We start from the raw sequence: 17,630 nt of genomic DNA on the forward strand, positions 1-17,630 counted from the left end.
AAAAACCACAAATAAGAACATACATCATATACACACATCCTTCACATTCTATTCACCACTGTGCTGCCCCTAATATTGCACTTCAATGTTGCACTAACTGTGGTTTAATATGGTTACAACTCTGAGATAAAAAATATTTTTCAGCCTATTTGTCTCTGTTTTTTTACCGTCTGCCAGATGGTGATAGTTCAAAAAAAGAATGTCCGGGATGAGATGAGTCTTTAAGAATATTTTGAGCTTTTCTAAGATAACAGGAATTGTATTTTCCCCCCATATCTTTATTCTGTGCTTTTCCCATTCCGAAGATCTACTCTTGGCACTACCAAAAAATAATCTGGCCCAAATTCTGAATCTCTCAGACTAATTGTTTCAATCTTTTATCCTACACAATCAAATCAGTCACTCTCTTTAGCTTATATTCATTCTTTTGCCATGTATATGAATGTATTCATACCCTTAAGTTTAACCATATATTCAAAATATACATTTCCGTAAGCAGATATTTTTTTTAAAAAAACCCAATCTTGTTCATTTTTGGCTTCTGAACAGACCACAATGACCTTTTTTGTGCTGTTTTGTTTCATTCCCACACTTCCATTCATGTCCCTAATTATTTTTCCCCTTCACACTGTTCACTACACAATAGTTTCATCTCTTGTTCTTCTACTATCACCATTCATTAGAACATAACATCCAACTATTATTAACTTAATGATGCCAATTCATAGTTTCTGACATGCATTATAGCCCTTTCATTTATAATCAAATTTATATCTTCATTTCCTTAGAGGTATTCATCAGATCAAGATCAGATCATCATCCTTTGTTTCTATTACTGCACATCATCAATTTCTTTCAATTTCTCAGCACACATCATTTAACATTTTTATGACTAGTCATGATGGCCTCAGAATGGATGCTTTACGGCTGGTCATTGTGAAACTTTGCTTTGGGGGGCAGTCACATGATTGCATTTCAGCACTTGACAACCTGTTCACATTAATGGCCAGTTGCCTAGTATCCTGTGAACATGGGATCACCATTTGCAATTTTCTATGCCAGCTTCCGTAGAAAGTCAGTGGGGAACCCAGTAGGAAAGGTTGCAAGTGGAAGGGATGTTGGTTTTTAGGTCCATTTGCCCAGCATGCTGAGGGATCCATTCAAGGAGGGATGGAGGAATAGATTTAAAATCTGGCAAAAATGGTACTGAACACCATCTTTCTGCTGATCGTTTGAAAGGCCCTTCTTCAAATTGCACTATTTGGCGAAAAAGCCTTCAAGAATGGGTGCTTGCTCGCAGGCTGGAACAAGGCAGCCGCAATAGTCAGCAGCTGCAGAACAATTGAAAGCTAAGTGGATGATCTTTGTGGGGCAGGAAGATGGTCCAGGTCTCCTGTTGTGGTGGAGGGTTGTACCCTCTCCTTACTCCTCCGTGCCTGAGAAGCCTAAGCCCTCTCCCTGGCGCTTTGCTGAACAACCCACATTAACATTTAATGATCGCAACTGGGAGAGCCAGGCTTGCAGTCATTGTGTGGAGTGATCCTGTGGGTGTCTTGATTAATAACTGTTTCGATCAACAACTATGGTCATAAGTGGAGGACTACCTGTTTGTTTTCCTTATACTTCCCTTGACTGTTTAGCCCAGAAATGTGAAATATAAATGTCCAAGATCACAAAAGCTCTAATTTACTGTAGAGAAACTAATGAAGACATTAGGGGAAAAAATTCCAGCGATTGTAAGCTCTCTTTATAATGAAATCAAGATTCTTATTCTTGAAATGGTTTCTTCTAGCCTCACATGCAATAGGCTAGAAACCACTTTTCTTGATCAGGAGGGAGATTGATTATTTCCACCTGTCTTGTTTTGGTAATGAGTTTGTCTGGCAGTGGATTTGTGCCTGCCCGAGAAATGGTTGTCACATTTAATCTGATGTTCTTTATCATGTAATCCTGTTTCATTCCAAGACACAATCCTCTTTATGCCACGGTTGTCACCGAAGACACTGATAGTTGTTGACCTCTTCTGATCAACACGGATTTAGTCAATTGAGGCTTTCACAAAATGCTTTTTATTAATATAGAGAAGGGGTAGACTGGTTTTGCCACATGCGCAGCATTTCTGATAACAATAAGAATGGTACTGGTCAGTCTTGTTGTGTTTTAACCATTGTGCCATAAGGATAAACAAAGCACGTGTCTGTCCCAAGCATGCACATCTCACAAACCTTGACATATACTGACACATACTCAGGATGCATGTATTGATTTTTATCACCTAACTAAAACTATCGTACAATTTTTGCACAGTTGTGCAATTTTGTGGTTTCAACTGGATATAATGGGGATATAATCATGTGTAGGTTTTTTTTAATTACCACTTGGAGGTTTTGTACAATATAACTATATAGATTATAAAATAAACTGACTAAAGCCTAAATCACTGGCAAGAAAGCCTAGAATTCTCTTGTAAATATCTAATTGTAACCTTTGGGATTGATGTAATACAGCATGTTCCAGAAATGTTGAGGCTTTGCAAAATTAAGCAGAACACAGTTGCAGAAATCACTTAAAAGTCAAGCTTTTTTTAAAAAAAAAATGACAGGAAAGGATCTTAAAATTGAATTATCTTTTGAAAACAAAATCTCTATGGAAACTAAACACAAATAATATTCTTGAAGGAATTGAATGAAATAATGGAGAACATTGGACTTTATTAATTGCTAATTGCTATGTTTATTTAGAGCATAAAGCACCGATGAAAATTAAGAATGGAATGGTCATTGTTTAAGGAAAAATTAGCTTGATTTAATGAAATTTAATGTACTGTCTTTGTAAGTACATTAAATATATGTACATATTGTTGTGTTTGTATGCTTATGAACATACTGGAATATCAGGTAGCTGACTGATTTGTTTCTGCTGCTTATGCATTAGTGCTTCATGCTCAGTAAAACTACCAATAAGAAAAGAGGAAATTAATTTTTAAAATTATAAATTTCAAAAAAAGTTGAACATTTTTATATGAAAAAAACCCCATATTTTCCTCATTACTTTTAGTGCACAGTTTGCTGCAATCTAATGCAGCAGTCCCCAATCTTTTGGGCACCAGGGACCGGTTCCATAGAGAAAGGTTTTTCCGTAGACTGGAGGGGGCATCGTTTTACATGCTGCCTGCAATCCTCGGATGGGGCTTCGCTTGTTTGCATGGCCCAGGTGCCGGTCCATGGACTAGGCATTGGGAACCTCTGATCTAAAGAGTCAGTGTCCAATGAAATAAGTAGCTTTTCACGGCTTCTCTTTGGAACTGTTTATCTTAATTTTTGTATCTTTTTGTTTTTAGATGGAATTGATTAAAAATGTAAGCACTGCAGAGCAGCCCTATTTATTCACTAGACATGTTCATTTCCTTAATTTCTCAAGGTAAGGAAAATCCTCATTTAATTTTAATAGCACATTGCGATGAACAGACAATTGGTTTACAGAATCCTTTTAATTTAATGTTTAGCTACAGAAAAACATTTATCTTTTAATGTTAGGAAATTGATAACTGTTTGTCATGCCCATCTGCCTGCTTCTTTGTTTTGATCACCTGTGATTTATTTGGGGACTATACAGTACGTGTACAGACACACATCCCATTATAGTGTGAGATTCTACCATAAGGAAGTTGCAATTTCTGTCATAAACCAGAAAAGCAGTGATGTAGAATTCCCTCAAGCCATCCATGCTAATCAAGGGTGAGGATTTTTTGACAAGAAGGAAGAAAGAAGGATTTTGTATTACTGAGCAAAGGATTTAGAATATATATATATATATAGTTTTCGGAGGTTTTCGCGGGTGTTTGTATGTAGGTCTTTGGTTACAGGTGGTCCTCGACTTACAACCACAATTGAGCCCAAAACGTTGGTCGTAAGTGATTGCAGTCGTAAGTCAAGTCATCACATTACTAGACTTGATTTTACAAGCATTTTTATGAAGACCATTAAATGAATCACATGTACAAAGATCATTAAGTGAATCACAAAGTTGTAAATGGTTTTTGTCAGAAAACTGCAAAAAAATTGCAAAACATAATAAAGTGACTGTAGGATGCTGCAACCAGTTGTAAATGTGAGCTGGTTGCCAAATGCTCAAAATGCAATCATATGGCCACAGCAGCAATGTGGCAGTAGTAACTTTAAAGGTAAATTATATGTAACTATTTTTGAGCCTGTTGTAACTTTGAACAGTTGTTAAGTGACAGTCATAAATTGAGGATTACCTTTAAGTCAGAAAAACACAATTAGATGGAGGAATAATTTAAATTACACAATGTTGGTTGAGAGAGAACAGAATAAGAGATGTGCAGCCTGTTTCAATGCACATGTAAATCTGAATGAAGTATTATACACACGTTGATGCTACAGTTGTGCAAACTGATATCAGAAACAAAATAGAGTTTATACAGGTAACCCTTGACCTACAGTCATTCATTCAGCAACTTTCCAAGTTATAACGGCACTAACAAATGTGGCTATGCCTTCAGAGTTCTGGCCATCCCAGCACTGCTACAGACACATGATCATGATCTGGGTACTTGGCAACCTGTTCGCACTGAACAGTTTGTTGCCACTTGTCCCACAATCACTTGATCATGATTTGCCACCTTTCCTGGGGAAGCTGGGATAAATCTCCACCCGTGCACACGTCCCCAGCCCTCTGGATTTTGCACTCTACCATTCACTCCCTCACTCTGATGTACCTTCCCTGAGCAGCATTGCACTTCATTGCCACTCCCTAACCTAGACTGTCCCCCCTTCTTGATCTGCACCTCCCCAACCCATGCTGCGACTCTTGTGCACTCTCACGTACTTTCCTAGATCCATGTGGCACCTCTCGCATATCCCCTTGTATTTTTCTGGTCCTCCTTTGCACCTTCTGCATCTGCACCATGCCTCTCACACATCTTCCCTGGCATCAGTCAGTGGGGGAGCTGGCAGGAAGTCAGACAGGATTGCATCTTTCCTCCTCACAAGAATTGTATGGTGAAATCTACTTAACAAATATAGTAAACTAATCAGTGAGTTAATTCATTGCTAATAGTTAGCAATTTGAATGTCCAACCCAGACTCTATACAGAGTTGCCAAAGACTGAACGGGCTCTGTGGAAATGCATGGGAATCAAATTTGGTGAGATCATCCCAGTTTGAATTCATATACCTTTATCACTTTGTCAGATTAGATACTAGTCAAAGCTGTACTTTTAGACAAGCTAGCTAATATTATTATTTTACCAATCTAGTAATGGAAACAAAAATTGAATGGATTTAATTCTTCAAAAAGAGTTGCTGCACTTCTGCAAACTTCATTTATATCAGCTTGATAATTTTTATTTATTATTTATTCAATTTCTTTAGTACCCATCTGAATCCAACTGACTCTCAGTTTTATTTCTTGCTTGGGTAGCCAGTGTTCTAAAATAATAATACCTATTATAAAACTTAAATTTTAATTTTTCTGACATTCCCAGGATTGTAAATTATGTGCTAAAATAAGACTTCTAGACTATGTTAGCTCACTAATATGTCTTTGAAACAATTTATTCTACTTAAATTTCTTAAAATACTTTGTATAGTTTCCCATTCTTTCTCTAAGTCTTATTCTTAGGTGCTATACTTCCTAGAATAGTTTCACACATAAATTTATGCTTTAATTAAAGGGTCTTTCTTTCCTTTATCTCATGGGGTAGTGTATTCAACCTCATGTTAAGTCTTAACATATTGTGGTTGTCTTTCTGATGATTCTTTGATACAAAATTGATTTGCTAGCTGAACTGGACTAATTTCATGAAAAATAAATAAGAAAAATGAGCACTTGGCTTATGAATTTTGTTTATAATACATTATGAGAATTAAAATTAGCAATTCTGCTTTAATAACCTTAGCATTAATATTTCAGGAGCAATGAATTGTAACAATCCATTTTGTGAAGCAATGTTATTTTGCATGGAAGATTTTGTCCCTGTTCTAAAACTATATATATATATATATATTGCACCTGGGAAAATAACTGATCTGTATAAGTATCACAGGGCTAAAGTTTGGAAGAAGCACAAAGCACTCTGGGGAATAAGTAAAATCTTAGTTTTAAAGACAAACTTCAGTTTGTATTAAAACTAAATTTATATTCCATTAATACTATTCCTAGTATTGCATTTACACTGATGACATAGTGCACAATCTAAAAAATATATATAGAATGCCTGTGTTTCATGAAAAATGTATTAACATTTAACATTAGGTATCTTTTTATTAAATTTAAAGGATTTACACTGCAATAAGGCTACATACTTCTATTCCTAACAATTTAGATGCTAGTATAATTGTATCTAAATCCTATTGGTTTCCACTGACATTCTTCCAAATAAATTATGTATATCTTTTCCAAATAAATTATGTATATCCATACTGTTCTTTATCTCTCATTTCACATCTTGTTTTTAGGTAGATCTGAAAGTAATAATCCACTTTATTAGAATATATTTTGAAAGTAATGATCTTCAAAATTATCTTAATATAGAATTTGTACATAACTTTTTATAATGTAAACTTAAGGAATATAATAGTAATATAATAACAACAACAACAACGTTGGAAGGGACCTTGGAGGTCTTCTAGTCCAACCCCCTGCTCAGGCACGAGAAATGTTTATCCAGTCTCTTAAAAACTTCCAGTGTTGGAGCATTCACAACTTTTGGAGGCAGGTTGTTCCACTGATTAATTTTTTTAATTGTCAGGAAATTTCTCCTTAGTTCTAGGTTGCTTGTCTCTTTGATTAGTTTCCATCTGTTGCTTCTTGTCCTGCCTTCTGGTGTTTTGGAGAATAGATTGACTTCTTCTTTGTGGCAGCCCCTGAGATATTGGAACATTGCTATCATGTCACCTTCTCTTCATTAAACTAGACATACCCAATTCCAGCAACCGTTTCTTATATGTTTTAGCCTCCAGTCCCCTAATCATCTTCTTCTTTGTAATCTTTCTGGAGTCTCAACATCTTTTTTACATCGTGGTGACCAAAACTGGATGCAGTATTCTAGGTGTGGCCTTACTAAAGCATTGTGAAGTGGTATTAACATTTCATGTGATCTTGATTCTATCCCTCTGTTAATGCAGCCTAGCACTATGTTGGCTTTTTTGGCAGCTGCAGCACACTGCTGGCTTATATTTAAGTGATTGTCCTTGTCCACTAGGACTTCGAGACTGGACAAACATTTGTCTGAAATGGTATAGGGCTTCCTGCCTGAGCAGGGGGTTGGACTAGATGACCTCCAAGGTCTCTTCCTACTACTACTATATATTGAAGTAGTTATATTCTTTTTTGATGTATTTATTTAATTTTCTGATTTAGTAATGTGCAACCTTAAAAACATTTTATCTCCTGGTTACTGTAGTTCTATTTTGTATTCATATATATTCACTTCTGATACCTTCTTTTGAATTTGTAAACGTTCTCTTTGCAGTTTTCTGATTTTGTTTTATTTTTGTTTGTCAGATTTGGAGGAGACCAACCAGTATACATCAATATTATTAGAGATCCTATCAATCGATTTTTATCTAACTATTTTTTTCGCCGTTTTGGAGACTGGAGAGGGGAACAGAACCATATGATCCGTACTCCAAATATGAGACAAGAGGAGAGATACTTAGTAAGTTATTCTAAATGTTGCTGCCTCAAATTTAATAGTTTGTTAAGAAGTTTTAAAGTTGCGGTGGTATCTTTGTATAATTGATGAAAATGAGAAAAGCGTAAACACTGATGACTTGATCTTGGATGAGAAAACTGTTTTGGCATGTTCTACATCAGAGGTAGTCAACCTTGGCTCTTTTATGATCGTGGACTTCAACTCCCAGAATTCCTGAGCCAGCTTAGCTGGCTCAGGAATTCTGGGAGTTGAAGTCCACGAGTCATAAAAGAGCCAAGGTTGACTACCCCTGTTCTACATAGACTTAGTTGGATGAAGGGAATGAATAGAGCTCTTCCAGTTCTTTACCAAATTTCTCTAAACAGAGACACACATCAAGATTACGTAGGGAATTGGAGTTGCTGTAGTGTCATTTTCCTGCTCCAGATAACTTGTTCAGCAGTCTTTCATATCTGACTGTTCTTGAAAAAGTAACTGAGAAAAAATTAGCTTCACCTTGTTTGGGGTGAAAAGGGTGACGATGATGATGAAGAAGAAGATGATGATATTAATATTAATAATAAAGTTAGAAGGGACCTTGGAGGTCATCTAGTCCAACCCCCTCCTCAGGCAGGTAACCCTATACCATTTGGGACAAATGGCTGTCCAGTCTCTTCTTAAAAACTTCCAGTGTTGGAGCATTCACTGCTTCTGGAGGCAGGTTGTTCCACTGGTTAATTGTTCTCACTGTCAGGAAGTTTCTCCTTAGTTCTAGGTTGCTTCTCTCCTTGATTAGTTTCCACCCGTTGCTTTTTGTCCTGCTTTCAGGCGCCTTGGAAAATAGCTTGACACCCTCTTCTTTGTGGCAGACCCTGAGATATTGGAACACTGCTATCATGTCCCCCCTCGTCCTTCTCTTCATTAAACTAGACATACCCAATTCCATCAACCTTTCCTTATATGTTTTAACCTCCAGTCCCCTAATCATCTTTGTTGCTCTTCTCTGTACTCTTTCTAGAGTCTCAACATCTTTTTTACATTGTGGTGAGCAAAACTGGATGCAGTATTCCAAGTCTGGCCTTACCAAGCCATTGTAAAGTGGTATTAACACTTCACGTGATCTTGATTCTATCCCTCTGTTAATGCAGCCTAGCACTGTGTTGGGCTTTTTGGCAGCTATTGAGGTTCACCAGAGATGAGGTATTATTACCTATTGAGGTAACTTCTACATGCAGTATCCACCATGTCAACAGTGGTCTATAACATATTATATCGGTCCTAGCAGGCTAATGACATCACTTTTGTTTTGGTTGGTTATAGCAGGGACAGTGTGTGGCCCCTTTGTCGTAGATAAATTGCTATCTAATGGAGTTTAAAGGAGTCCATTGCAGCTGTGGGAAAGGACTTATTAGACAGTTCGGCTTACAGAACAAGCAGTATCCAAGCAGTTTATGAGACTCTTCTGCAATGATAACCACTTATTCTTGACACTTAGTTTTGTTATTCTGATTTCTTTAATTACTTAAAGCATGATACCAACTATTTTATAGTTAAAGACTGATGTAAATTTACATTACACTTCTCTTTGCAGAAACTTATTTAACAATTGAGCAAATCGAGTTAGGACTGTAATTTAGATGAGAATTTCCATCATTAAGCAATGTGATTGTAAAGTACATCATGTGACTGCAATAGCAGTCCTGACAATTCCCATTGCAGTTGTTAACTGAATCCCACCAATTCACCAATGTGAGGACTCGCCTCGATCCCAATCATTCCTAATTGGATTCCTCCCAGCCTGAGCCTCAGTAGGGGAAAAGATTGCCTCCTGTGCTGTCCTCTGTTCATCCTACTTGGCCTATCAAGCCTGCTGACAAGGCAGAAGAAAAAGCTTGGGTGGTCCTTCACAAGGCAGCTGCTGGCTGCTCCCAGCCTTTTTCCTGAACCCACATGTGGGCATACCAAATCGTATGCAGTTTCCTTGCAAGGCTTTGGAAGACTTCAAAGTCTTATGAGAGGGCCAGTCAGGATTGCAGGTTGCCCAAAGCGCGTATTGTCATACTGGGAAGAAGAAGACAATGAAAGTCAGCTGGGGATGGTAGGACTGGCAGGGCAAGTGGAACACAGGGCAGCAAGAAAGGCAGAGTTTTTGGAGGGGAATGAGAGAGGAGTTGAAGCAGCCCTGCGTTCTTCAGTACAGGCAGATTGCCAAGCACCACAATTTTAATAATGTGACCATCGGTGCACTATGATGGCCATAACTTTGGAGTCCAGGCATAGCTAACATTCAGCACCTCATTCAGACTTCAAAGAGTCACTGAAAGAATGGTTGTTAAGTATGCCCTATCTCAGTGATGGCGAATCTTTTAGAGACTGAGTGCCCAAACTACAACCCAAAACCCACTTATGCATTGTTGGGTGCCGGGTGGGTGTCGCCCATTGGGTGGGTGTCGCCCATTGGGTGGGCATGGCTGTGGTGGTAACAGCAGACTGGGTGGGACTAAAAAGTTCAATCAATCAATTCCAACTTTGCAAGATCTTTTTTTTCCCTGAGAAGTTGAAATTGACTGATTGATTGAACCTTTTTTTTTTTTTTTTTTGCACACGGCGGTGGAGGCCTAAAGCGAAAAGGTTTTATAAAACCCAGCTGAAAGCCTAGAACTGGGGTGACGGCGTGCGTGTCCACAGAGAGGGCTCTGAGTGCCGCCTCTGGCACCTGAGCCATAGGTTCGCCACCACTGCCCTATCTGCATCTCTACAAGAAATTACCTTTGAAAACATTTCTTGCTGAGGTTCAGTAAATGTTGTTTCTGTTTCAATTATATGAAAAACAGCTCCCACTGCATCTTCCTTTCTGTGTATCACTTCTGCTTTTTAGATGATTGAAAGAGGCCTTTGTTCAGACACTTGATGCTTCTGATCTTCAAAAATTATAACGGGTTTCTGCTTTTTGCTGGTGATAGTATTTTATCTTGGGAAATTTCCACAAAGCTCCCAAAATATTTCAAAATGTTGCAAAAAGATATCGATTAGAAGGGTCTTTCAGAGAGGGCTTAAGTTTAAATTATTTAAATTTAGTAAGTGAGATTAAATCCTTAGTGGCTGTTTCTTCATGTTCAATTTATAACATAGCAAATTAAAGGTGATAGGTGCAATTTATGGTTTTTTTACCATCTCATATATAATGCCTTGTGTTCTTACTCTAGTCTAGAAGACACCAACGATAAACATTTCAGGCTTGACTGTATTACCGAATATAATACACTGGTGCCTATAAGTACAGAGGTTTTGGCTTCTGAAATCTCAGAAATGTTTGTGGAAAATTCTACTGACATTTAGAATCTTAGAGTAAATTGTTTCTGGCTTTGAATCACTTCCAGAAATAACAGAAGTTTGTGCAAAACATTGGATAAACTAGTTTTAAGTGTTTTCATCAGGACCTAATTCCAATCCATCAAATCCATTTTCCATAGTCAAACTGCTGCTCCATTATGTTCACAAAATCTTTCTATATTAATTAGCTTTGATACAAGTTACACTGCAATCTCTCTCCCTCCCTCTCCCTCCCTCCCCGCTCTTTCTCTTCTCCCCCCCCCCCATTTTTTCCTCCAGCCATAGATGCGGGGAGAAAGATCAGCTAAGTAAGTTTAAAGCTGAGGTGAAGCTTAGATCACATATCAGCTTCAGCCATTTTAAGATGTGTGGACTTCAGCTCCAGAATTTTCTAGCCAGCTTAGTATTGCTTGCTGCTGGAGAATCCTGTGAGTTGAAGTCCATATATCTTCAAGGTACCAGATTGCTCTAAAACACGGGTGTCAAACTTGATTGTGTCATGTGCTGTATCAAGACTTTTTTTGCTTTTGCAGAGCCGGTGTGGGCATGACCTGCGCATGATGCATCCGGCCTGCAGGCCACCAGTTTGACACCTCTTCTCTAAAACAACATTTCTCAACCTCAGCAAGTTTAAGCTGTGGACTTCAGCTCCCAGAATTCCCCAGCCAGACATGCTGAGGTATGCTGAGGGAATTGCGGTCCACACATTTTAAAGTTGCTGAGGTTGAGAAACATTGACATAGGAATTCAGTTCAGCCCTTAAAGTCATTCACTAGTGGAAAATGGCATGTGGGTGAGTTGGCTGATTGATGCCCAAGTAATATTGTCCTTCTCCCAGTGGATGTTCCTCATCTTTTTACATAATAAGGAATCTTCCAGTACCAGGGCAAAGATTGGTTCAAAATAATAGAGTTGGATGGGGTCATTCAGGGTAATGTTTTTCAAACTTGGTAACTTCAAGCACTGAATAGGGAATTTTGGAAGCTTGAATTCCGCACATCTTATTTATTTATTAAATGTATATGCTGTCCATCTTGCTATCAAGAATGAATCTTACTTGCACACTGATTTTCAACAAATCATCATCCAAAGCATATTAGATTGATACCTGTTTGAACACATTAAGCAAAAGGAATACAATACTATCCTGGGCAATTTATTCTACAGTTGAACTTCTCTTACTTTAGAATTTTTTTCCTAACATTCACCCAAATTGAAATCCATTAATTTGCATTTGCATTTTTATTAATATTATGGTGCTTTTAGAAGTTTCTAAAATATCAGTCACACTTTATAATATGGTAAATGGCAGCTTTTCTTTCTTCGCTACTGTGCATTAGTGATAATATTTGCAACTGGTTTTTTTTTATTATATAGCTTAAGTTCCTATGATTTTACAAATAAGTTTCATTTCATGTATGCACATTCTTAAAACCACACAGCATAAATGCTCTGGACAGTACTCAGGACATTAAGAATATAAATGACATTTAATGTCCAGTGGCCATTAAAAAAATGGTTCAACTGTTTGTCCAGCAGTTTTCTTTCAACATAATGTTTTTTTTTATTTCCAATGGCTGCAAATGCCAAATCAAGTTCATTATTAATTCTGTCAGTGCAGCTGAAAAAAAGGAATGCCCTTTATAAAAATAGTGAATTCTTTTCCATTCTTAACCAAAGGCTTTAATTATTCTGAAAGCAAATGGCCACACAATGCATATACATTTGTCATGTATGATCAAATGGCTCTGAAATGTACTTATAAAATTCTAGGAAATCCTGAACATCTTATCCTTATCCAAAACCTATGCACAGATCAGGAAGCTACAGGCCAGACAGAAAATGGTAAAATAGGTTGGCAACGGAATGGTATACTGGAATAAATAAGGGAGGCTGAATTGGAAAAAGATAAGCATGGTTTCAGAATGGGAGGGAGAACAACAGGGGGCTGCAGTATGCTAATGACATTATTCTGATGGCTGAAAATGCAAACGTTCTATGAGCTCTACTAATGGAAATCAAGGAGCGCAGGGAAAAATGGGACTAAGATTAAAGAAGATTATCTAATGACATCATATATAAAAAGCAGACTTCAAATTGACAGTGAAGATATTGAAGTGGTAGATAGCTTCTACTCTTGGGATCAACTGTCAGCAGTAGAAGAACCACTAATTAAGAAATACTTGAAAGAGGAGAATAGCCATGAAGGCCTTTGAAAAGATACTCAGATACCCTGATGTATCAGTACCTACAAAGATCGAAAATGTGAAGTCAACAGTTTTTCCTGTGACACCCTATTGAAGTGAAAGTTTAACTTTGAAGGAGAAGGATATAAAGGGTATTACACTTTACAACTTTGTCATTAGAGAAGATTCTTAAGAACCATGGACAGCCTAAAAAACAAACACATGGATTAAACAGAACAGCTCAGAATTCTCACTTGAGGCACAAATGAGTAGGGTCAGATTATCAGTCTTTGGTCATATTATGTGGTGACCTATCTCCCTGGAGGAGCAAGATAGAAGGAAAGAAAAGAAGAGGATGGCCTGCAGAACAACTCAGTTACAATGGCTATATCATTGAAAGACCTGAAGGACCAGGTTGGGGACAGATCAATCTAGAGAAAATGTATCCATGCAGTTGCTATGGTAAGAGTTGTCACTGACTTGATAGCTCATAATCAGTCATAACAGATGAGAAAAATGTTCAGAATTCTGGGTGGAAGGGAAATGTGCCTGAAAATTTTTGTTTTGTTCTGTGTTTCCTAGAAACATTGAAATAAAAATGAAATATTGTACTTTGTGAACTCTGCTCAGTCACAAATACCAGAATGTGCAAAGCAGTATTCCAAAAGTGCCTAAAAGATAGGGGATATTATGTTCCATTTATTTAGCAATTTTCCTTCTCCCAATTGTTTTCAGTTATTTCTTTAAGCTACAATACTATATATGCTTACTTAATGTAACTGTTAAATTTCTGAATTCTTAGGAAAAGATTACTGAATATTAACTAATCCACTCTACCTAAGATCTAGTTCTAGTTTTTATCTTCCATTACTAGAAGCTATACATTTTATCTGTTTCTCTTAGCAGTTTTAACCTATACTTTTTTTATTAATTTAGAAAATCAAATAGTTGTGCATAGCTTACATAGAAACTATGATTTTAGTTTTGGTGACCCAATTTTACTTCCAGATTTGCACTTAACCCATATGAGAGAGAATATTTATCTACAAGTTCAGCATACCAGCAGGTTTCCTGCATCACTGAAGGAAAAAAATCCCTACAATGTTATTATTGATCATACTATGAACTACTTGTGAAAAACAGCAGTTATAGCATAAATTTCTCAAGCTGCTGATATAGAACCACAACATGATATATTTAGAGTAGAAGACCTGAAAATACGTTTCTGCTTAGCCATGAAATAGCTGGATAGTCTAGGAAAAATCAAACTTCAGGAAAAAATAAAATAAGTGTAACCACGAGTATAGGAAGATTGTAAATATTATAAATTAAAATACTGTAAATCTATACAATAAAGATATAAATAATATCATAATAAAGCATGATACTTTAATACATCATATCTGAGATTTAAAACTGTCTCCCAATTAATGGATACAATAAATGTATTAAACATTGTGCTATTAAAAGCAAGAAGAAAAGATCTTGGGCAGTCCCCAGTATTTTTCCTTGCCTCTAGTGCCCTAATCTCTCAATTTACAAATGAATAAGAAGAAAAATTGTTCCGAAAGGTCAAGCATATGTTTGTATAGACGGCTGGAAGAAAAATAACACTAAACATGGGAAATGGGGTTTTTATCTGTAATTGCAGACTAACATCTGTATTCAGTTGTTCTAGAAAAAGGCTGATCACTGAACTGGAAAGATGAACATGTCCATCTTCTGAATAAATGTCAGTGTTGATGGTGGTTAAGCAGAATTTATGCTAAAATACTATTCCAGAGATCTTTCTGGAAATCCAAGAGAGAGAATTTTTTAAATATATATTTAGAGAAGAGAATAACTCTACTAGCATTCCTGGAACATCTGCCTCTGCAGTAAAAGAGCTACTATGGTGAATATTTGGTAGACTTCTAAATAGTATAGGTCAATGCTTACATGAAGACTATGAAAATTACTACATGGAATTCTAGCTGGCTGGATTAATCAATAGAAGTAAAAGTCTACAATACTGGCCAAACTGAAAAATCAGACATTATGAGAAAAACACATTACATACTTTCTATGTAGACTTGCATAACAACACAAACACAAATACATTGCTCAGTTTTTTTCTGTCTGATTTCATAAAGGAAAAAGGAATTATGCAAACTGACTGCCAGTTGGAATATAGATTATGGTTTCTATGGAGTAGAACTCAGTGTTTTCTGGAAGTATTTATATAGTATTGAAAATCCCTGGAAATAGGATTAATAGGGGTAAAATGACAGTTAAGCTTTTGGGTTAAACAAATTACATGCATTAGACTACATGAAGAATTTGCAAGTTAAGTCTTTCTGTAACCTGAGAGAATTTCACACAATAAGCAAATTACTACTAAAATTCTTAATCTGGAGTTTATGCATTGCTTACCTATAAAGTTCAATCTGTAATAGTAATATTCACTACTGTGAAAGGAAACATAATGGAGACATTTTAATACAGTGGTTCTCAACCTGTGGGTCAGGACCCCATTTGGGGTCGAACGACCATTTCACGGGGGTCGACAAACAATGCAGTCCGCCATTTTTTTCCCCTTTTCCTTAGCTGTGCTACTCCCTTTTATTCTATTGGCTTTTGAAAGCCAATAGAATAGACTCTCTTGAATAGAGTCTAATTCTATTGGCTTTCAAAAGCCAATAGGAATTGTCCAGGGTGTCTCTGCCCTGCTGAGCCCGCCAAAAGTCCCATTCTGCAAACGGTGCTGCACCAGTTGAGTAGTCCTCGACTTAAGACCGGTTGAGTAGTCCTCGACTTACGACCGGTTGGGGGTCGCAGCATTAAAAAGGTTGAGAACCACTGTTTTAATAGAACTTAAATAATGTGATTTCCATAAGATCATTTCAGCAACAAACTGTTAGCCAAAATAGTTGGCTCTTCCTATAGCTGCCCCAATTTGAGAAAAAATTAAAAGAATGATTAATAGAGTGTGTGTGGGGGGGTGTTGTTTAAAAATAGTTGCCCTTTAGAAATATCCTCAAACTTCGATTCCTTTACTATTATGATGAATAGAAATTTATAGTGGTGATCCTTAAAAACGATGAAATTTATCATTCCAAATTTCTTTGCTGGTTTAGGAAACTCATCCAATGATCAAACTAGCTGCTGTAACAATGTTAAATCACTAGGAAATGTGGTTTCCAAATGTGGTTTCCAAAGGTTTCCATTCAGAGCAAATATTTCCCAGACTTTCATATACTAATGTGACTGCTATACTTCCTTAATAGTCATTGAGGCCTTGGGAGTTATGATAATATTCATAAAATTTAAGAGATTTGAAACAAAATTAAATTTTAACTATCTTTTCCTTTGAACTGCTAGTCATGATCATGATTGCTAGTCATGTTCAGTCATTGCTAGACATATTGAAATTGGCAGACTTCAGCTACATCTGATTCTGATATTCATGTAATTATATTTATCTTTACTGGAAATACTTGTTTTATAATTAAATCCTGGCTAAAATATTTCTCATATATTGTATAACTGTCCTTAAGACAAGAATTTGCTCTAGGAAGGAGAGGATGATAGGGTAGGAATCTTTCCTATAATCCCTGGAAAAGGTTTTGACTACATTTACAAACTCCAAAACAAATTTTTATATATACAGCAGTCTCTTGTGGTTGTGTTTTGTACAACACAATATTGAAAAAAGGCCTGCATCTATGTAACTGACAGTATGTTACAACATATATTTCATCCCCTTGATATCATAAAATTATGCCATCGAAGGATATTTACAGCAACTGTAATGATCTCACATACAATTTTTGTCTAATGGAACTCAGAACTTCTGTCATAAGTCATAAAGATCATAAGTCAAGGCACCCATGTGACTAATTTTACAGCATTTCTGTGCCAATCATGAAGCAAATGCCACAATCATTTAACAAATCAATATATTCCCATGGGGTTTTTTTGCCAGAAATTGGCCATTTACCAGAAAATGGTAAAAAAAACATTGTAAATTGTGTCACATAACCATAGAACACTGCAAAAGGCCATAAAGGTGAGCCAGTTGCCAAATGGCCAAAATGCATTCATGTGACTGTGTTTGTGTGTGTGTGCACACACATGTACGGTCACTCGCTAGAACTCCAGAACTGGATTGTAACTACTGTACTTTAAATTATCAGTAATTTTTCCTTTTTCCCCAATACAGTGTTTTTCAACTTTGCAATTTTAAGATATGTGGACTTCAACTCCCAGAATTCTCCAGCTGGCATGCTCACTAGAAAATTCTGGGTATTGAAGTCCACATATCTTAAACACTGCTCTAATATGAAGAGACTCTTTAAATTCAATCATTTTTTCTGATTGTACAATGGAATTGTGACTGTTTATAGGATTTTATGCGAAAAACAGTCGTTTTTCACTCTACCAATCTCGTATCGACATTGAAATACTGCTGT

General features: G+C 36.7%; 1 protein-coding gene across 2 annotated transcripts in view; it reads left to right on the forward strand.

The window, feature by feature from the left end:
- UST (uronyl 2-sulfotransferase) overlaps positions 1–17,630 on the forward strand; it is a 120,238-nt gene that overhangs the window by 69,264 nt on the left and 33,344 nt on the right. For both annotated transcript variants that reach the window (XM_039346877.1, XM_039346879.1), the window contains exons 4-5: positions 3,341–3,420; positions 7,531–7,684. In XM_039346877.1, the coding sequence (XP_039202811.1) occupies positions 3,341–3,420; positions 7,531–7,684 (234 nt within the window). The remainder of the gene's footprint in view (positions 1–3,340; positions 3,421–7,530; positions 7,685–17,630) is intronic.

The sequence above is a fragment of the Crotalus tigris genome, unplaced genomic scaffold (genome assembly GCF_016545835.1).
Source record: "Crotalus tigris isolate CLP2741 ecotype Arizona unplaced genomic scaffold, ASM1654583v1 scf7180000018030.5226217, whole genome shotgun sequence".
Lineage (NCBI taxonomy): Eukaryota > Metazoa > Chordata > Lepidosauria > Squamata > Viperidae > Crotalus > Crotalus tigris.